The 22,013-nt window shown below is 40.6% G+C and overlaps 1 protein-coding gene across 2 annotated transcripts in view; it reads right to left on the bottom strand.

Moving 5' to 3' along the window:
- efna5b (ephrin-A5b) overlaps positions 1–20,795 on the bottom strand; it is a 117,816-nt gene extending 97,021 nt beyond the window's left edge. For both annotated transcript variants that reach the window (XM_084729539.1, XM_084729538.1), the window contains exon 1: positions 19,658–20,795. In XM_084729539.1, the coding sequence (XP_084585665.1) occupies positions 19,658–19,782 (125 nt within the window). In that variant the 5' untranslated portion in view covers positions 19,783–20,795. The remainder of the gene's footprint in view (positions 1–19,657) is intronic.
- Between the last annotated feature and the right edge of the window lie 1,218 nt (positions 20,796–22,013).

Below are 22,013 nucleotides of genomic sequence, written 5' to 3'. Positions count from 1 at the left end.
CATTAACTTGAAGCTATAACAAGGAGTTTTAACTGGTTATGGAACAGTTTACTACACTTTATAAGTCAAGATCGTCTATTTTCACAGTAATGAAAATATTGCAAACTATAATGAAGGTTAGTACTGAATTCAGCCACTTAAACCTAAAATGTTATAAACTTACTTGGTGCAGTTTCCTAAGTTGTCTTTGTAACAATACTGTAATAAAGTAGCATAACAACTGAATTAATATCAACGCTTTTTAAAAATAAGTTGAGGCAACTCAAAATTTCAAGGCAACTTACTGTAATAGAGCCAACCTCAAAAAACCCAAATAAATAAACAAAATAAATAAAAATAAGTTCTGTTGCCCTTTAATCTTTCATTGAGATAATTTACTTTTCTTCTTGTGATAAACTTGAATCTTTCAGGTTTAGAAACTCAAAAGAAGTTGTGTTTCAAAAACTGGTCACAGTCAACTGTGAACCTCATTTGTTATTATTTGGGTGCCTGGAAATTAAATTGTTTTAACTGAAAATATTAAAATATATTAACCATTATTCACTTTCACTTCAAAGACTTTATGACTTTCAGTAATTTTTAAAATACATTTTTGGGGGCTTCTTAAATCAAAGAGTCACATTTAAATAATTTTTAAAAAATTATCTCTTAAAAAGATTAGTAGTTGGTTAAACTTTTTCAAACCATTTGAGCTGAGCTGAAAATTCAAAAATCTGTTGCAGTAAGTTAATTTGACCAGAAAAGGTTTTTGTTTTGAATCATCACAAATTACCTCAATCTCAAATTCAGGTAACGCGGACACTAACAATTTAAGTAAAAACAAATTGTTTTTTTTATAGTGTATATGTAAAAAAAACTGAAGTAATTAAGCAAATAATTTACTTCTGTTGTGATTAAAGGGGGAAACGCTGAATTAATCAGCAGATTCATTAAAATGACCATAACAAGAACAGCATGTTACACTGCTGTGATACCATTAGAGTGTGTGTGTGTGTGTGTGTGTGTGTGTGTGTGTGTGTGTGTGTGTGTGTGTGTGTGTGTGTGTGTGTGAGCATTAGCGCACCACTGTGTACAACTCCCCATATTATTCTCCAGATGTTCTCTTTCACAGCTCCGCAAAAGACTACCGGCTTTCAGCCACTTTTCTATTTTCCGTCATCCCCGTTCCTCCTCCTCACACCATCCGATCCCTCCATCAAAGCGGGCCACTTTGCTAAACATGATCCCTGCCTGTTGTGTGTTGGTTTGGTTTCGAGAAGCGGATTAAACAGTTCCCACCAACTCTCTGATGTGGACCTTATCTCAGGTTTCTCTTGACACTGGCAGTGCTGTGGTGTTATTAGAAGCTAAAGGGCTTTGTTATGGAACACAAAAGGCAGAGCTAGGCAGCAGTTAGTAAGGCTTTGTTAAGGGTCAGAGAGGTGTTAAATAGACTACACCTGGGGCCGTGTTAACACCTTCACCTGAGACATTCAAACTTCCATGGAAGGGTGTTTCATTCAGTTGAGGGAGCTCACACCGAAGTGAGAAGGCAGAAAAAAATCATTTCAGACAGGAAAATCAAAACATATAAACATATCTAGCTCAAGAAAATAACTTAGGAATACATTCTTTTGGGGAATGAAGTAAAGATGAGGATATGCAGTGGCGGGTTAAGGAAAATAAAATGTGAAACAGACAGCATTTTTCCTGTTTCCAGGAGTTTTATTATTTTCAAAAGGTCGTCTCACTCAATTTCTCAATAGATGGCCTCTCTTTACTATTGGAATAGAGCCAATGACTGCTCTCCTCTGGAGGTTGCTGTTTATTGATCATTGTATCGCATGGTTGTAATGTGATGTCAATGCCTCTCTTACCTGCCTGAGCAAGCAGGTGGAGAAAAAAACCTGCTGGATTAGGTCCAAATGGAAAACCAACCCCATGAGTACAAATCAAGTTTGCAGATAACAGACCAGTTGTGATTACTCCTCCACTCCTCCAATAAATTCAGATATCTACACTAAAAAGTAGAGCTATACTACAATAATATAGCTATGTGTGCATTAATACGATATTGAAGCAGATATTTAAAAGTAATGCAAAAGTTACTTTACCTACTAATTCAGTCACTTTTGAAAGAAGTAACTAATAACTGGAGCTATATTTCAGGATCTTGCCCAATACTGGTCTCCTGCCAGAGGCGCACATTGCAAGGGGAGATGGAGAGATGCTGTGCTGCTGCCTGAGGAGTGCTGACTAAGACTGCAGCATGTATGGGAATAAATTACAAAATACAAAATAGATTTAGGTATATTTCTCTCTTTCTCCCGATAGTCTTAATAACTAAAAATATTTGTCGCTAGCCACATAATTCATATATTAAATATTTTGGCAGTAAAATAAGACCCATACCAATGGGTAGACAGTGGACCAAACCAATGTGAGGCGTAATGAGGGGGTTGACACTTGATGAAACTTGAAAACATTGTTTTTAATCTGTAGTTGGCACAGGTGCTTTGTCATCATCGACTAACAATGACTAGACACTGACCGACAACAGTACTTACATTTTACGTTTTTTTAATCTAAATTATTGCAAGAGACATGTTTCTACCATCCCCACCCAATTCTACACCCTTGAGGTTGATGTTCATGCAGGTTGGTACTATATAACACATACAAGCTAACAAACTCATATTATATAATTGGTACAGACTATGAAATGTAAAAAAAAAAAAAAAAAAACATTTCCCTGTCTAAAATACAGCCTTCATTTCCCATCAGCTTGCAGTACAGAGTAGTTTGTCAAGTTTGCTATTTTATGGTACAAAATGCAAATGTTAGGTTTTTTTTTGTTACTGTTGAGAATATGACAGTTTATGTTGGTAATTTTCATCTTTGTGTTGGTTCATAGCTTTAACCTTTAGTGACATGGCCATTTTTTTGTTTTTTTTTTTTTGCAAATGTTGAATATTGTTGTTCTCTATGCTGAATGTCTTTAAGGGACTGAGCTCTGTTTCCTGGCTCTAATTCCATGCAGCTTGCCACAGAATTTTATTTTATTTTCCACAACCATCTGTCAACCCCTGGAAATTATCTTGCGACCCCCTCGCGGGCCCTGCACCACTGATTTAAAGAACAAAAATAAACTTTTTCACTCCAGAATCAAATTTGATTTTAAGAATATATTTGTCCACAGAGGTGCCCCGGAGTACCTTTTGGGGGCAAAACAGACCACATTCTGGGCCGGCTCAGCGTCAGGCCTTGTTACTCTGGATCCCCGTCTCCTCTCCCTCCCACCTCCTTTCATCCCCCTCTTATCCCCCTCTTATCCCCCGCTCCTCTTCCCCCCTCAGACCAGTCTGGCTGGCCTACACACGCGATCCTCACGCTAGCTGGGCCTAAGCCCCGTAAAGGCTAACACAAGCTCAGTGTAAAAACTCCTATAGGGGCCCACCTCCATCCCTCTATCCCCCTCACTACTCCGCCAATCCCCCCTCTTCCCTCCTTGTGCTGCCTGACTACACTTTCGCTTCGCATTACTTCTGCTATTCTAACTTTTCCACTTCTGAGCACTATCAATTATGCACTAGAATAACAGTGGGGCCAGGCTTGGCAGCAGGACATAAAGGCCGATTATGAGTGTGAATAATTCAGCCATCTTCGTGCCATGTTCCTCTTACCAGTGATACAGGCAGGATGGCTTTGCTGCTAATGTACGACGGCAGACGCAATCTGACCTGGCCTTAATGTAAGGACAGCTCTCTACGTCCCAGAGACAGGAGAGGATGGAGAGCTGGAGAGGACATAAAAAGTGTGGCCATGCTACATTATTAAAGCAGCTGTGAACCTGATGTCGCTCAAAGATTGACAAGTCTGACACTGTCACAGACGTGGCGGCTCACACCTGTCAGTCTGTTAACAAGAAAACTGGGAATTCAGGGCCAATTTTCAAGCAAATGTATTGAGATATTCATGTTATTCATCTATTTAAACAACTTCTGGGAGGTGCAAATAAGTTACGAACAAAAAAATATATTAAAAAATAAATCCTGAGCGCAGACAAAGAAAACTCCTATAGAGGAAAGTCTGGTCTTGCCACACATCACGACTGTTTTTGATTAAGGTCATACAAACCAGACGAGCAGACAACCTTCCATCACCTTCATGTTCACAACATGTCTACCTTGACTTCATTTTTCATGAATTGCGTGCGAAGGTTTGCAAGTGCTACTCTTCTTAGAGATCACAAACAGTAATGAATATTTCATCACTCCACCCAAAGCCAAGCACGCACTCTAATCCAATACGAGAAATATGATGCACCTCTTTTCCCACAGGCTAATAATCTACTTCAACTCTGTACCTCGTAGAAAATAATACCACTGAAATATCTGCAAATTGTCAGCCTTTTCCATAAACAGTGCAATGAACGGGGGGCAAGTTTATATTTTCTGTAGCTGAGCCAAATTTTAAACAGGGGAAAAGTTTCAAATCCATTAAATTTGACTGGGGAAAAATATGTATTAATGAATATCTATGTGAAGAAAAAATAAACCTGAAATTGGAGAGTAATTAGTCAATGTAAAAAGAAATACACGGGGTGAACAAAAAACAAATAGAAAAGTATAAAATTCATTAGAGGGCTTTTGTATTGGATTGCATTTTACCATAAAATGTTATTATGTCAGCTGCTTATTAAAGCCAGACTTGTATATCAGTAACCAGATATCAGTCCAATATTTACCTTTTTTTTTTAGTTTTATAGGCAGCATTTTATGTATATTTGATGCTTTTTCTTAATTCAAGTCATCCTATTTTGTTTATATATAAATGTATATATATTATATGTGTATGTGTGTATATATATATATATATATATATATATATATTGTCAAAATACAATAATTTTTATAGAGATTAAAATTTCTGTATACACCATTATTCAAAAGTAGCGGATACATCTTGTAATGACTTGATTTTTTAGTTGTTAAATGTTAAATATTTATTAAATATTTTTTATTATTACTATTGTTAACTGACATTAAAATTTGTTATTAATCTTAAATGTGTGAAATTTTTAAATTGTGTCTTCAATGGCAAAATGCTCACAGGAACCAAAAACCCTGAAAGTGAATTTCTCACAAGATGTTCTTAAAGTATCAAAAAATGTAAAAATGTCAAAGGCATATTAACCTTAAAGCAGCCAGGCCAAACGCTATGTTGCTTCTGGGAAAAAAAAAAAAAGCCCCTTCACTCCCTGTTATTTGTGCTTCCGTTTGCCATGCACGCTCTAATCCTGGCTGGAATGTCTCCGGTCGTGGACTCCAGCGGCCCCGAGGAACAGAACAGCAGGTGAAACTGAACTCTCGGAGGACTTGTCCCTCTTCACAGCTACCCCAGTAGTTCTACTGTACAGTTTACGCAGACCCTCTGTTACACAACAGCCCAAAATGTACAGGAAAATTGATATTTTATTTTATCTCTGAAGCAGAAATGTGTTTTTCATAGCAGGTAAAAAAAAATATACAACTATAAAAAAAAAATCAAATCAAATACATGAACTTTTACAGTGTAATTTTTAAACAAACGCTCTTCCTTGTTCCTGGACTAACTGATCCCTGCAGATTATTACAGACTATAGATTATTTAATTTGCTTATCCAATTATCCTTGCTGAGAAGCTTTAATCACTGCTGCCTAATTAATGCAATTTTTTTAAATCTCAAAATTTCAAATCAAAAATTGATTTAAACATTGCCGCCATCTTTACCTCTTTGTGTCTGGCTGGTACCACATTTTTCTGGGTTTGGCCGCCATGTTTTATCACACATAGATACACTCTCTCTCTGTCTTGAAGTTGAGCATTTAAGTAGAAATGGGGAGGAGGTTAGGGTGGTGCATGTTTTTAAAAAAAGATTAAAGCAAAGAAAAAACAGACAGTCGCCTACACTCTTCCTTCCTCCTGTTTTTCTGTCAGTCAGGTGCTACAGCCTCAACGCTGAGCCCTAATGCTGACAGTGGGCATGCGCGTTCACCTCAGCAGGACCCCTACAGCCAAATACAGAGACAGCACAGTTAAAGATCTGGTGATCCCTGAGATGTGACAGAGGAATGGAGTGTGGACGGGACAATATGGCACAAAGAGTTAAAGAGCGGGAGGAAACAGACTGGCCTATATTCCCGGGGATACTTGGCGGGATAAGGAACAGAGGGCATGAACTGGGTGGTGGGGGGGATCAGGACAAAGGAGGGAGTTATCGAGGAAAAGACCTGTTGTTGGTCAAATTCACAGTTTCTCAACCTCTTAAAGGACCAGTGTGTGGAAGGATTTAACTTCCAGATTGCTAAAACCTCTTCCACTCTAGACTGTGAACAAACAAACAAACAAACAAACAAACAAAAAAAGTTGTGAAACACCCGCTAATAAACTTTAAACCTGATTTGTCATTATCTGGGTGCTTATAAATGAAATAGTTGCAATTGAAAATACTAAATTATTAACCATTATTCACTTTCACTTCAATGAGTTTACTCAACCATTTTTGAAATGCAATTTTGGGGGAATTCTAAAACTCAAAGATTAAAATTTATTAAAAGAAGAAAATAGATTTCAACACAACATTATTAGTTGGTAAAACTTTTTAAAAATTTAAGAGTCAGAGTTGGGCTCAAAACTCAAAAATCTATTGAAGTGTGCTGCCTTGAAATTTTGAGTAGCTGCAAAAAAGGGCTAATGTTTGATTTTCCCACTGAAGACATAAAGGGCCGTTCTAATGTAATAAAAACACAGCAATTCTTATTTTCAGGTAATTATAATCTAATGAACAGATACTTTTGAATATTCTATTCTATTCCTGTCATATTCTGCCGATAAATCCCTGTAAATCTTACGCACTGGACCCTGAACAAGCCCAGAACCAAACCAAAATCATGAAACAATTACCTCATCACCTCGCCACTTTCGAGGCAAGGAGATGACGGTCTCAAGGCGATGTTTTGGCCTTCAAGGATCAACAGTGAGATTAAGGACATTAAAAAGTTTTGTATGCATGACCATGCTGGAAAACAAAAACACACACTCCTGTGGATGTAACCATAGGCAGCGCTCATCACCTCTGTTTATCTGGGGGGCTTAGGCCACTTTGGGGACTCCCCTTAAGTCTCACTTATCTCATTAGACCCTTAAAACTGATTAATATGAATGCCAGCAGAGGCCAGCTCAAGGCTTTCTTAAGAAAGAAGGGATGGAGGAAAAGAGAAGAGAAGGATTGTGGGGGGGGTTAGAGGAAGGGGGTTTTTGTGTCTCCGGACAATGAGCTGATGGCTTTTTAAGCCTCTCAGTGGCTCTGGGTTAATACCCAGGGCTGCAGTCATGGGATAGGCCGCGGTTCAAAGGCTGCTGCACTCTGAGGCTCGCTGCTTGCTGATTTAGAGGAAGAAAATAAACAAGCAGAATAAATACCACATCTCCTGCAACTTGAACCTCACTAAAGAAATAATGAACTGCCTTTCCAAACCAGAGTAGTGTGTGTGTGTATATGTGTCTGTCTGTGTGTGTTTGTCAGCCTATGTTCTTTGGGGTGTCATATTTGGTTATGTGGGATAATGTTCGGAGTAAGCCAGACCAGTCAAAGCTGGGCTTAGATGAGACGAGAGGGTGAAGATGGGATTTATCACACATTCCCGGGATCAATCGTTTTCCCTTCAGGGGAAAAAAAAAAACCACACTCACAGTACAGTTTCACACTGGAATATCAACCAGTGCACATAAACAAAGACTGACATGCACACGCACACCCACACACAATGCAACTTCACAAAATGGGAAAACTATCAAGCTGCTCTCAGAGGAGCAGGCTCAGAGAATTGGGTCAAGAATAGTGCTGTGCTCTGCTATAGTAAAGGGTGTGCGTTTCTGCTGCTTCATTAAAGCGGGACTCTACACAGAGGTCGGCTCAGGATAACCACGCACGTACGCACACACATACGCATATGAGCTTCCAGCGGGCACACAGACACGGACGCACACAAACACACTCACCCGTATCAACATCAAACCCAGATTCAACTGAGGACGTCAGATTCAGTTGTGTGTTATACATTTTTAAACATGATTTATCATCTGTTTGATTCCAGACTCTTCTTAGAGCTCAGATCAGACAAGCATCTGTTGCCTAATAAAAGGCTCAGAGCCAGGAGAGTAGATCTGAAAAAGATCTTTTCATGCCAAAGTTGTAGTCGTTGAAGTTCAGTTTAATTCTGACATGAGGCTTTTTTAATATACAGTGTGATAGATCTGAAAATTATTTTAATTTCGCATTTCGTTTTTGGTCAAAATCCCACTTAGCCTTATTAGACTCCAAGCCGTCAAACTGATGCAGCCAGAGAGACGAGCTGAGTCAAATACAAATACAAAGAGATTTGTTACAAAAATGAGAAATCCACCATTTGAATCACAATCGTGCATAATTATCCACATTATTCATCACAATGAAAGGAACGCATCATTTCATGACCTTCGCTTGCAGAGTAGATCTACTTCTGAGGACAAAAACAGCTCATTCTTATTGTGCCAATTTGTCTCCGCAGCAGATATATAGCATTTTGGAATGAAACCCTCCATTAAGCCGCTACATTACACACGCGCTGGCATTCTGACTGTGATACATGCATTTCAGTGGAAAATGCACTTTCAAGGGCACAGTGTGCAGTTTGTCACAGTAGTTAAGAGCTAAGATGCAACTTAGTACCGCAGCACCAACCCCCAAGTAAACACAGGCCTGTGTGTGGGAGTCTTCGGTGTCAGAGGAAACAAAGCAGGGGTCTAAACCTGAGCAGGCTTAATCCTGCCTCTGTAGAAAATAGCCCCGGTGTCACTAAACCCGCACCGCAAAGATGACACCTCCTTGGGGTGAAGACCCACAGTTCGTCCCCAGGAGAACCACCGCCGACCAACCACAGTCACCACAAGGGAGACAGAGAGACAGACAGAGAGCCAGCATGCATCTTTAAAGGGATAGTTCATATTATTTGAAGTGGGGTTAGTCAGTGTATTAGCTACAGTAGCTGGCGGTCGGTACGCGCCCAAATCGTGGAAGCAGAGAGAGGCACCAGCATGGAAGCTACGCAATGACCTGCTGTGGACAGCATCAGCAACAAAATGTATTTTAGCCACCTTAAAGAGGTCCACCTAAAGAAAATCAATATCAGTTTAATTTTATGCTTTATTTAGAATATTTTCAGCCTTTTCAAACGGGAAACTGCTGTTATATGGGCAAAATTTCAAACCAACCTCCTCAACTCCATTGGCAAAATCAGTATTTTTACTACACAGAACATGGGAGTTGCTGGTCTACCACTGCCTCAGGCTGTTAGTTTGTTTGTGTTATTGTGTGACTTTGGTGAATCCAAACTATTCCTTTAAAACACATAGATCACACAATAACACAAACAAACAGATCGAGGCAGTGGTAGACCAACAACTCCTGTGCTCTGTGACGTATAATTACTGATTTTGCCTATGGAGTTTGGTTGGTTTTTAGAGAATGATGTTTGGCTTGGTTTCCCATCAAAAGTCTGCCTGATGACAAATGGTTAAAAAAAAAAGTAAATATAGCATACACTAAACTTAAGGATTTTTTTTTGTTGAACGCTGAGTGGTTATAATACGTTTTGTTGCTGACCCCTTCTACAGCAGTTCATTGCTCAGCGTCCAGGCTGGTACTCCTCTGTTCCTCCAAACTGGGCGTGTATCTACAGTGTAATACGCTGACTACTGACTAAGTACGTCACACAACCTTACATCAAATCATCCGAACTATCTCTTTAAACCTGGGAAAAGGCAGACAAGGAGGGAAGGGTGGCTGATGAGCTGGATGGTGTGGAGGGAGAGGATGGATAAGGCTAGTTGGAAATGAGGGAAACTGCCACCTCGTCTTCTCCACACACTGTGTCACCCCTGGCTGCTACATGCCGCTCCCCTCGTGTCTGGCGCTTGCATTATAGTCCTCCTCCTCTCCTCCCTTTTTTCTGTCCGAAAGCGTACTACATCTTCAGCTGTGTGCACTCTCCCTTTCCCCTCACCATTCACACCATTCTCCCTCACTCCTCTCCTTTGCCCTCCCCTTTTTTTCTCTCCCTCCGTTTAAAGCGCATGCATTACTTTCAGCCTAGGCTATGTGGAGTGGACAGAGAGAGCAGAACAATGGCTGCCTTTCAGTCTCACGACCCAGCGTTGAAGGGGGGGCATTGGCTGCTAGTATTTTTCTCTACTGTCAATTCAAATGGGCTAATGCAGCTAGCTTATTATTGGCACGTCTTGCCACAACGGTAGACTGAACAAAGTGAAAGCGACATTGTTTAATTGTTTGTTTGTTTATATTCATGTTGGTGGAAAATTGTCGCAGCAGTGGGAACTTTGCAAAAACAAGGCAGCAGGATCAATTAGTCCATTCACCAGAACTCAATTCACCTTTTCAGGACTGTGCCAACGCAAACAGAGAAACGCCAAGCGAAAACATAAGACACCGCGTAAGCCATCCAAGGATACTCACCACAAACAGGTGAGGAGGTGATAACGCCATGTCTGGCTCAAAGCAGCACTTTATAACATATAAAATTTCTATTTGGGGATATAAAAGTTTGGAAGTAAACCAAACGGATTGTGTCAACTCCAAAGGGAAAGCAGACCACACAATTGTACAGTCCCTCTGTGTGTTTCTCCGTCTGTCTGTGAAGACGAATTACCTCATGAGTCATTTACAACTGGCTACAACCCGTCAATTAGGTCTTTATTCACAAGCTGGAGATGTGTTCTCTTCTGGGATCTATTCTCCACACTGCTGCCCAGCTAGAAAAACATCCATTCACTCCCCCGCAGCCCCCCAAGTTAAATAAGGAAAACGGCAGTGTAAGGTCCGAAGCCAGTCTACCATGAAAGGAATTATCTGTGGAAAATGTGTCTGGCAAAAAAACGAGCAGCAGTCTCAATCGTTCCCGTCACATTTTCCATTTGAACAGTGACCGGTGACAGAAAAAGAAGAAATTTTTTGAAGCCCGTCAGTCGTTTTGGCCTTAACATGCTGGTGTAGTTCCTGTAAATACAATATGAGTTTGACAGTAAATGGGTTTAACGAGGTCAAATCAACCAAAGCAGAAAGAGCTGGTTCAAATCAAACAATTGTGTGTAGCTTTCACTCCAACTGTACACTTGAAATGCTTTAGGCTGAGAGCTGAGGGCACAGGAGGCTATCAGACCTCTCTCAGTAGCGCCCCTTTCTGGTCAGGGGTGATAGATCAACCAAGCGTTACTACAGTAACAGCTGCTTGTAAGCCTCCATCTTACAGACGAGCTGAAGACGGATATGGTAGCGCCATTTTCAGCCACGAACGAGGACTTACAGTACACGATAACTGGTGTTTCGACCCTCACTGGACCTGCAGCAAGCCTATATTCATGTTAATCACTCGTTTTGGGGTATTAAAAGGAAACACAAGCTTTTCTGAGAAGAGAGGATAGTTTTTTCTATTTCTCTGTCAACCATGTTCACATTAACTACAAATCCGTTCAGGTGTTCACAGTAAAAATACTTTGGTCCGCCAGCTCTGTTCCCACAGCTCCTCTGGGGTGGCACGAAGTAACTTTAGGAGAAATGAAGAAACAGTTGCAGGAAGAAACTTTCCATAACTTTGAAATTTTAGTGAAACTGAGACACTGAGAGCAGGAATAGAGAAAAAATTAGCCCCTGAATAAACAAACACAGAGGCAACCAACTAGCAAAAAAAAGGGAAATATTACTTTTATCGTTCTCATGGCAGAATATAAGTCTCGCATTGAGCTTTACACATGTGGCCGTTGCATAAGCTGGTTAATACTTTATTGTTTCCAAGTAGAGCTATACGGAGCGTTCCCCTAAAAGCCACGGGTTGAATGAGAGCGAAAAGAAAGATCGCTGAGCTGATAACAGTGTTTCAGCACTCTATCTGACCTTGGAGTGATTACTGTGAAAACAAAAACCTGGACATTAAAATCTGGTTCCCCAGGCAAGGGAGGAAAACATGGTGCAACTGAACTGAAAGTGCCATTCAGTATTGTCCATGTCTGTCAATGTAATAATAAGAGATCCTGTCTGAAGCTTTGGTGGACTTGTGAACATTTAAACTAATGAGGGGATTTTTAAGGCTCTTAGTACTAATTCAACATTGTTAACCTTGGTCAAGCTGAGAAATATTTATCTAATCATGAGCAAACACAGGATTTCTTATGTTGTGTTTCTGGTAAATAAATCACCCAAATGAAGGTCAAAACACAACATCAGTTGTTCAAAAGGAGGTGCAAGACATATTTTTTAAAAATAAAATGTTTCATTGCATTCATTTACAAAACTGAACCAATGACCATACACTTTTGAAGACAAGTTTCAACAAGTTAAATTTAAGACCTTTTTACCTTTATGAAAGCTATTTGCAATGAACTGCAGTTTGCAAAATTTTAATTAAAGTTAAGGCAACGTTAACTTTATAATTCAATTTTTAAGACCTGTCAAAATCATATTTCTGACATTTTAAGACATTATACTGGCAGAAAAGTACATGCACAGTTTGCATTAGTGGTTCAATGTTGGTTTTGTTTTGTAGTCATTACAGCTTATTTTTCCAAAAAAAATAAACATTTAAAAGTGAGACTGAAGTTTACAGCTGAAACAATTAATCCATTAATCGATTATCAATTAGCTTTTAAATTAATTGCCAAGTATTCTGATCATCAATTAATCATTTTGAGATGTTTTTAATGAAAATCTCTAAATTTCTCTCATTTGAAACTGAATATCTTTGGGTTGTGGACAAAACAAGACATTTGACATTTAACTTGAACTCTGGACCAACAGTCACCAACATTTTTCACCATTTTCTGAACCAAATAACTAGTCAATTAATCAAAAAAAAATTAATCTACAGATTAATCGATACTGAAAATAATTGCCAGTGCTGCCAAACTAAGTCGATTTTTATATCTATATGTATGTATATCACACAAACACACATATATTCATGTTGAGAATGTCTTTTCCCTTTTCCTTCCAGTTGTACACTGCCTTTACTTCAGTTGAATTAGCATATCCAAGACTCCAGCCTGACCACCAGGCACCCCCGGCGACAGGGCTGCTTCTGTCCGCCGCATAGCAAGTCCACAAGGGTCACGGCCAAGAGTCCTCCCCCTCTTCCACCACGCGCTGAAGAACAGCTGCTCTGCCAAGCACATTGACTAAGCATTGACTACTGCCTGCTGGGCTCATTTTCTAGTTAATAGAAAAAAAAAAATCTAATTTAAATGGAAAGTGCATTTACAGGTCTGGTGAGAAAACACAGAGTGCCATTTAAACCTAATAGAAGTATTACATCGCACAACACCATCATTACAGTGCTGCTGGTTCTCCGTCAGGTCCCGTGTTTGTATTTTTCTATACCCTCTGCCTCGCTCTCTTTGTGTCTCCTCCACTCGCTGTCCCCGCAGCTCGGTCGGTGCTTGCGCTCGCCAATGCCACAGGCATAAAAGAATGACAGAGCGAGGGGTCATTAACGAGAACTAATCAGCCCTCAGACAGAGAGACGGAGGGAAAGAGGCAGAGCCAGAGCAGTAGATAGAGTAAAACACAGCACTGAACGAGTCAGTAGAAAAATGATAAGGGGAACAGGAGAGACTAGCATGGGGTCAGAAAGTACCCACTTTAGCTATCAAAGGCAATACAAACTTGATTTTCAAAAATTACAGGTTTTCCCCATTTGAATTATAAAGATAAGGTCATGTTATAAAATATCATTTTCTTATCTGTTAGAGGCAGATGGGTGTGTGGACCAACCTTCCAGCTCCATGCGTACGTGCCTTTGTTAGTGTACAGTCAGCATTCGCACACCCACATGCATACAAGCGCAGACATTTATTCATGTCCCACTGGTCTGTGACAGGTAATGAGAGGTCCAGGGGAGAAACTTGTAATGCATCTGGTATCTATGAGTCTGAAGGAGAGGAAACAAGTCCTATATCACCTAGGGCTGTGCAATATGGCTCACAAATTTTCTGGCTTACGATATTTTTTGGTTATTTTGTGATATACGATATATATATCTCGATACACATTTTCTCCAAAGTAACAGACCGTAAATTCCCAAGTAGTGCAAACATGTGATGATCTTGTGGAGATTAAACTACCCAACAGTATATAAAGTAGTTCAAATGAGCTCTACAGCAGTAAAATGCAACATACACATTAATGCAGAAGTAGTATTAATCAAAAAATAAACCATTTTCTATAATATTAAAACTCTGAAAGGGACCATTTTACACAGTGAGTACTTTAAGTAAATTTTGCAATTGTACTTAGACACTTTTATTAAGGTTTAGAATGCAGAACTTCTACGTGCAGTGGCTTTGGTTCTGAGCAATATGAACAAAATCAAATATGGCAATATTTTTTGACCAAATATCTACATATTGATATTACAACAATATTGTAGGATTAGCTATTGGTACTTTCACAAAATGTTAATGAGATTTTTGATAAAGAGTCATCAGTCATGTGGCTCGTCCATGTGGGTAAAGAAAAATAATAGAACAGCTAGAACAGTTTGGTAACTTCAGAAAATTACACCAGTTTACTGTAATGCACCCTTTAAAACCAGGAAAAAAAATACATTTACATATACAACATCCAAAATCTGAGACGATATCTAGCCTCATATCACAGTATCGATATAATTTCACTTTATTGCCCAGCCTTAGTACATCCATATGGCTTATTTGGTACATTGCATGCACACACGCTCCTGCACGGTCATACGCAGAGACAAAGACAAGCCAGACACGACTGTAACAAAAGAAAGTTGTCTTCGATACCAGTGACACAACTATACAGGACGTAAGCCTCCAGTTACAGTACATAGTGAGAATAAAAATGTAAAAACTACAACACCACGCAGCACGTTAGAAAAATGCTTTCCAGGCTGTTTGCTCAGCTACAAATTATGCAGTGAAATACAAATCACCTTGAGCAATTTACATGACCACAACCGCATCAAACTGTTTATGTTAATAACACCCTCCACTTCAAGGAGAGTTCTAGTTACTAGTTTGTCATTCACAGGCCAACTTTCTGCTTCGTTATTCCTCGCCGTATGTGTGTGACCCCTCCCTGAGCTCTTCTCAGAGTGTGCCTGACCTCTGCGTGTCTTTCTCCACCATCAACTGTGGAGGGACTCCCGAAATATCTAATTGTATTCATTCATTTTCTGTGCCGGGCAAGGAGAGACAGTGAGAGAAAGAGGGGACGGAAGGAGGGAGAGAGAAAGAGACGGGGAGAGGCAGAGAGCGCCGAGAGGCAACACGGGGGAAAGGCGAGGAGGGATATGGGGAAGAAGAAAGGGCAGAGGGGGGGAGAAGGGAAGGAAAGGGCCGTCTCTTCGGCATTACAGCTGAGACATCATTAGAGCCACTGTCTGTCCCTTCATTAGAATAAATACTCACAAGCAAAGACAGTCAGAGAGATAGCAGAGGGTCAAATCCACAGAGAGAAATGTATTTTAAACGATTTCAAGCTGAAGGAACTCTCTGAGGACAGACAAAACTTAACTAAACTGTCTCTCAAAATAACTTTACGATGGGCAAAATGTTAAACGTGTACGTTAAGACACCATGGGAAAAACTGTAGGAAAATCTAAACCACAGGGAACTAAAAGAAAAAAAGTGTGCATGTGTTAAAAAACAGAAAGGGGGAGAGGTAAAGATATTCAGATATTCAGAAAAATACACCAGTTAGCAAGTTTCTGGCTTCATGCTGAAGTTGTGATACACAACGGTGGACTGAAGCCAACAAAACAGCATGGAAATCCCCTCAGCCCCTGCCCCAGACACCAACAACACAGACACCCAGCACAAACTGGTGACTGTGCCACCATCAACACAAATTACAATACACTAACCTAATAGAAAATTCCACACTAATCTACCAATTACTCATAATTCCAACGGCTGGAAAACCAAACAGAAGAAATTCTAACCTGCAACAACATTTTCGCTAACAAAAAGTTCCATTTCAAATACAAAACGTCCTTATCTGAGATAATCTATTCAGTCCTACTGGCAGACCGAGCTGTAAAATTGTCCACACCAGTGTGTTTTGTCTACTGGTGACTCAAACAATCGTAGAAGTGACTCCATGAGTTTCTTGCCCTTTTGCTTATTTTTGTCTACGTCTAGTTCACACTGCCTCCCATCATTTTTCACTAAATGTCACATGCAATGAGAGAATTTAATATGTTCTTCTTTTGGTCACTTTTAAATCAGTTTTAAACTTCAAATTATTTGTAGTTAGGCAAAAAAAAGGAAACAGATGTGACAAAGTTTGTGAGTTAAACAGTTTTCAGTTATTTCCATGTGGAGGTTTTCATTTCTTCCTGTGCATTTCAGGTGATTAAGTGAGTAAGCAGAGCAGAACGTATTGCACACGCCGATCCAACTTGGGCACAATGAATTAAAAGCAAAACAGATTTTGTGACAAGACCGAACTCAAACTACAGCTTTAGTGTGATGGATTATCTAGCTGGGGCAATTTTCAAGTCTGTGGAAGGCGCAGCTTCATACGGTGCAAAAATGAATGGTGGCAAATGGCTTTTTCTGGAGGCAGTAAAATGAGCCCTTAGACAACAAGAAAGAATGTAAAGAAAGAGCCAGAGCAGAAGTAAAAACATAGAAATTATCCTTTATGTTGCCTGCTAACATTCATCACGACAAATTAGATTATTAGTTTGAATTTATTGCTATCATAAAGTAACATGTGCCTGTTTATGTGCATGGGGTGTTTTCTCGGAGCAGTCATACTTTCGGTGTAACTGTAAAGCCTCAGAACAAAGGCACACGCAAGCAAGTTACGTTACAGTGCCACACCAGCTTTCTACAGTAATGCATGAAGAAAGGGACTCAATATTTATTAACTGAGTCATCAATAAGACAAGTTTGCTATCTCTGCCTCTCTCCGTCTCCTCTCTGCTGTTATGTTACCTTTCTGGCTTCCTGCCTCAGCCCTGCAGGGGTGGGAGTCAAACAAACTCTATTTAGAGTAAGTAGAACGGAGTGACTGCTGTTAGCAGCATTACAGAAAACCTGTTTCCTTTCTTCAGGCAAGTCAGAGCTTCAGAGACGGATGAGGCTCGGGAAGCTATCTATTTCTCTGATTTTACTGTGGGACCCAAAGAGGGTAAAAGGCACAGTATGTATGCAGCTAAGCAGATCACAAAGTTCTCTTTCTGTCAGTGTTAGTGTGTCACATCTAAGATTAACAGTAGTTTTACTTAAATTTCCCTTTTCCCCCCCTTCTAACTACACTTTTTTTTACGCCGCTCTAACTGAGAAAACTTGTCAGCACATCTGGAAGATATCAAGTTAACTGAGTGGCGAGACAAGTCAAAACTTTTTTGTTGAAAAAGAAAATGTACTGTCTAATGAAAGTATGTCTATCAACAGTAGAAATCAAAATCGAAACTCAAAATTGTGTTTGCCTCTATTGAAGAAAGCGCTCCATAAATAAACAGCCAGGGTAGAGACCCAGACCACAACAGTCATGGTCTACGGTATATCAGGGCCGAGAATCTACGCACCCCGCTAGACTGGCCCCGGCTTCAGGAGAGGGCTTACAGTCAGCCTCCGTTTGTACCCCTGACCACTAATTGCTTCAAGCAATAAATCATGTTTTCCGAAACTTCAAACTGAATATAAATAGTTGTGCAACAAATTCACCATGTGCTATTAATGGCTTTGTGTGCACTTGGAAGCTAAGCTGTGGATTTTATTCAACAAATACTAAGTGCTGTTGGCAGTTGAGTGAAAGATCTCTGTAAACTCTACCAGCAGTGTTTAGACTTAATAAGCCCGAGACAAGGCTGCACAGTCTGACTCCATGAGGGACTTTCGGTGGGAGACTCTGTCTCGATAAACATGTACACTGAGCACTGAGGTGGACTCGAGGTTGTCTGAGCAGAGAGGGCTCTGACTGCACATCTAAAAACTTTTATTGTAACTTTGCTGCCGTTCTCTGGCGCCTTCCATCTGAGTCAACAGCACAGAAAATCCTCACTTAACTAACAGTGCTGAGTCTTATGTTGAACACACACACCTGTCATTTTATTAATATAAAAGAAAAGTGAAAAGATTTTTATTCCTAAAACATTTGAGAATATTTAAATTAACTGACTGAATAATTTTATTTTGTAACTCTTCTGCCTCTAAATTTTTGAGTGAGCAACCATTCATGCTCACAAACATGTAAAAATATATTTTAAAAAAACATTTATTTTCAATATTTCAAAGTTTCACTTAGGGGAGCTTTTTCGAGTTCAAATGAGTGAGCCACATACTGTAAGACATAGTTAAAGTTTTCAAAAGTTTTGAATGGGACAGTTAATGGTTTTCATACTATGCAGCGATCACTACACTTCATGGAATAAAACCCTTTTTACAGTTTTATCCAACTGCGCTACATTGGGTTTTTTGCTCCAGAATTTATTTACATTATTTAAGGTTTAATTTATTATTTGTTCTCAATAGCTTAAAACATCCTGACCATTTTTTTTAAACTACACAATAGACTGCTTAATTCAAATACCAGTGAAAACTTAACAAAATTGAATAAAATGCTCTCAGCTACTCAAGAAAACATTTATTTGGATAAAAAGTTATTTTAAAACTATTTTAAAGATTAGAAATAGCAATAACCCCTAACATACTCTAATGTAAAAAAAAATCACCATAATATTCCACTGGTGCTTCAGCTTCTGTGTGTCGGTTGCTCAAAAATGTGTAATTTTCAGTCATTTGATTGCCATGGTGCCTTCATAATATTCATGAAGCACTCCTTAATGTGCTTTTACGTGTACTGAGACCGTTGCATGCTCATAAATTGAGTTATGGAAAACTGTACTGAATTTCTTGCGGGAGTTGTTTAATATTGACTGAAACATTAAGCTCTGACTGCCTACATTTAGTATCGCTAGTTGGCTAGTAAATACAGCAGACCTTAATGTACAAGACGTTTGGCCTTCAGCTGAAGTTTTCAGAAACAAGGCTACGCAGTGTGAAGTAGGTAAATAACTGGGCACATTTCATGGACTTTGTGCTTATTTGCTGGTGTTTGAGACCAGTCAGATACTGGTGTTAATGGGTCCAGTGGGGTCGTCCAAACACCCAGCCTGAGTCCGAGATAAAGCTCCGGGTTTTACAGCCTGTTCCAGCTCCCTGTACTTACAGCTGGATAACTCACAGTGAAATGGTGAATTCACCTATCTGGACAATACTGACAGCGGGCAAAGCGATGCAACACCAGGCGGTGAATGATATATCCAGGCCTTACTTAAAACGCAAGGTTTGATCTACAGTTTCCTTGGGGGACGCGCTGTTAATGAGCAGCCACGTATTGGAAATAAGACACAGCAGCCTTTTACACTCCTGTTCCTGTCCTCGGCTATACCCTGTACCTACAGCTACTGGCATTCTGCCCTTACTGCGGAGAATAAACACCGATGTGGTCCAGCATCAAGCCTGCGAACCCCGCGGTTCATGCAGATGCGAGGAGGAGCCGGAACACCGCCGACTCTCCGCGGTAAACCTGCCCGGCGAGGGGGCCACTTACTTGGTGTTGGTTCGGTTCCAGAAGACAGCGTAGCGGTCGGCCACCACTTTGGAACTGGGCTCCTGGCTAAAAACACACATCAACAGCACCAGGCAGACGAAGAGGACCATTTCCATTTGCAGCATCACTACAGCGAAACTTCGGCACGTATTCCTCTTCAGCGTCGGGTCAGTCAGTCGAGTTGGACCGTGTGGGCGCTTCAACCGGGACAGGTGATGATGATGCTCATTCACATGAGTGTTTGTGGCGCTAAACACACACAAATGCGCACAACATAGGGACGAGAGAGGACGTGACCATGCGAGGGGACACTTGAGATGACACTTGCTCAGGTTGACGGAGATTTAAAGTTACAAAACCAACGCGTCACGGTGTTTTCTCTGTGATGCAGGGCGAGGGTCCAGATGAATCATGGGCTTTATCTCATGCAGGATGTCAGCTCGGACACATCCGTGATGGTGGGCTGACTAAATGTTTCTCCCACTACTACGCAAACAGTGAGATCAACACACACACTTAAATGCGCAGCAGCACAACAGGCAGTGTCGTCTGTTCTGTGGTGTGGTAATGTTGCCCTTCTGCAAGGAGCTATTGGATGTAGCCTGTGTCAGGGCAAATGACAACTGCTCAACACTTCTTCTTACTCCAGAGCCAAAGCGCAGGGATTTATCAGTCCAAGATGTGATGGAAAACAGAGAGAGACAGGCTCAATGTGTCCAAAATGTGTCCAATGACGCCGTGTGGCGCACGTCAGATGTCCATGTTCTCCAGGCAACTTTTTAAAGCCATACAGTCAACCAGCTGAATGGTAATGTTTCGTCTCCAGTGTGTAAAAACAGACTGTTATCCTTCCTGTGTACCGGAGGTGTCACGGCCGAGGCGGGGAGGAGTCCTTCGGACGGACAGCGTTGTGTTTTCTCATGCGCTTCTTCGCTCCGCGGAGACGCTTGTTTATGTCCGCATCCCAAAGTGTGCTCCTCATATATAAGCCATGGCGCGACGTGCAGAAATGAAAAAAATCTTGCGTTGTCCCATGTGCACGTCGTGTTAAGTCTCCCCCCTTTTTCTCGTGTTTGGGTTTAAAACGCCTGGTAGGGACGCGCAGGAAGGTGAGGGCAAAGGCAGGCAGGCAGCTCCAGACGCCGACTGAGAGAGTGGGTTTGGTTACGGCGGAGCGGGGGATAGTCCCATTGGTTTGAAATTATTTGAATGGGCGTCACTCGAACAAAGCCAAGCCCCTCCTCCGCCTAAAACCGAGCTAATTCAATTACGGAGAGGTAGAGAGCTGGAAGGGGACGGGGGGAAGAGGTGTACAGGACAGGGACTCTGTCAGATCCGAGCGATAAGAGCGCACGACGCGATTTAATTACATGCAAAGAGACGCAGCGGAGCAAAGAAGAGCACGGCCTCCAGTTACTTTAATTTAACTCTATTCAAATGTACTTTTTTAAGTTAAAAAAAAAACGGGATGTTTAAATAGCCTTATTAATAATATTTCTAATCAAAATATTAGTCAAGAACACAATAGCCTATATAATTTTTAAAAACATAGAAATTGCTGTAATTGGTATGTTTCGCCGATTTAACAAATTGTCTATTCATTCTTTCCCCTTTCTTTGTAATTCAAGGCCCTTTTCTTCATGAACAAAAAGTTAAATATGAAAATTAAATTGGACTACATTAAATCTGAATATGCAATATAAATTATGAGAAATGTAACTCCAGAAAAGGTCACATCGATCCCACAGGTTTATGGGGTGGTGTAATGCAGAAAGGTGATGTGGCCATGCGTGCCGGGCTCCAGTCAGCGGGTGGATGTGACAGGACAGCCTGTTGCGGGGTTCAAGGCGCCGCTCCAGCGCCCAGACGCCCCGCAGTGGCGAGCAGGCGGGATCGCTGACTCAGCCTGGGGGACAAATCCAAGTTCGAGAGCGCCAGGGGGACCCGCGTCTGTCGTCGCCTTAAATCAGACAAGTTGCTCACAAGGAGGATTTATGAAACTTTAGAAAATGAGCAGCAGGCCTCAATTCAGGTGGGAAATCCCTTACGCAAATAACTGTAACATGAATATACGGATACAATGTGCAGGACGTCTGGGGTGGATTTATTGTGACCTTGTGGCGTGTTCAAAAAAAATTCTTCCAGATTTAAGACTGTTAGGTGAAATAATCTTTGCACGTGTTTTTCTTTTCTTTTTTTTTAAATTAGACAATTTTTAGGTATTCTGTTCTGTCTGTGTGTGTTTGAGAAATCTGGTATGTCACAAGCTAGACAGATGTATCAATACCAATATTATCAGCTGATATTGGTCTATCACAGCTACATTAGTCTGTTGTCTGATATGCTCCAAAACCCT

This window comes from Lutjanus erythropterus, chromosome 10, assembly GCF_056507025.1.
Source record: "Lutjanus erythropterus isolate fLutEry1 chromosome 10, fLutEry1.hap2, whole genome shotgun sequence".
NCBI classification, from domain to species: Eukaryota; Metazoa; Chordata; class Actinopteri; order Lutjaniformes; family Lutjanidae; genus Lutjanus; species Lutjanus erythropterus.
This window is presented reverse-complemented; position numbering and strand designations above follow the sequence as displayed.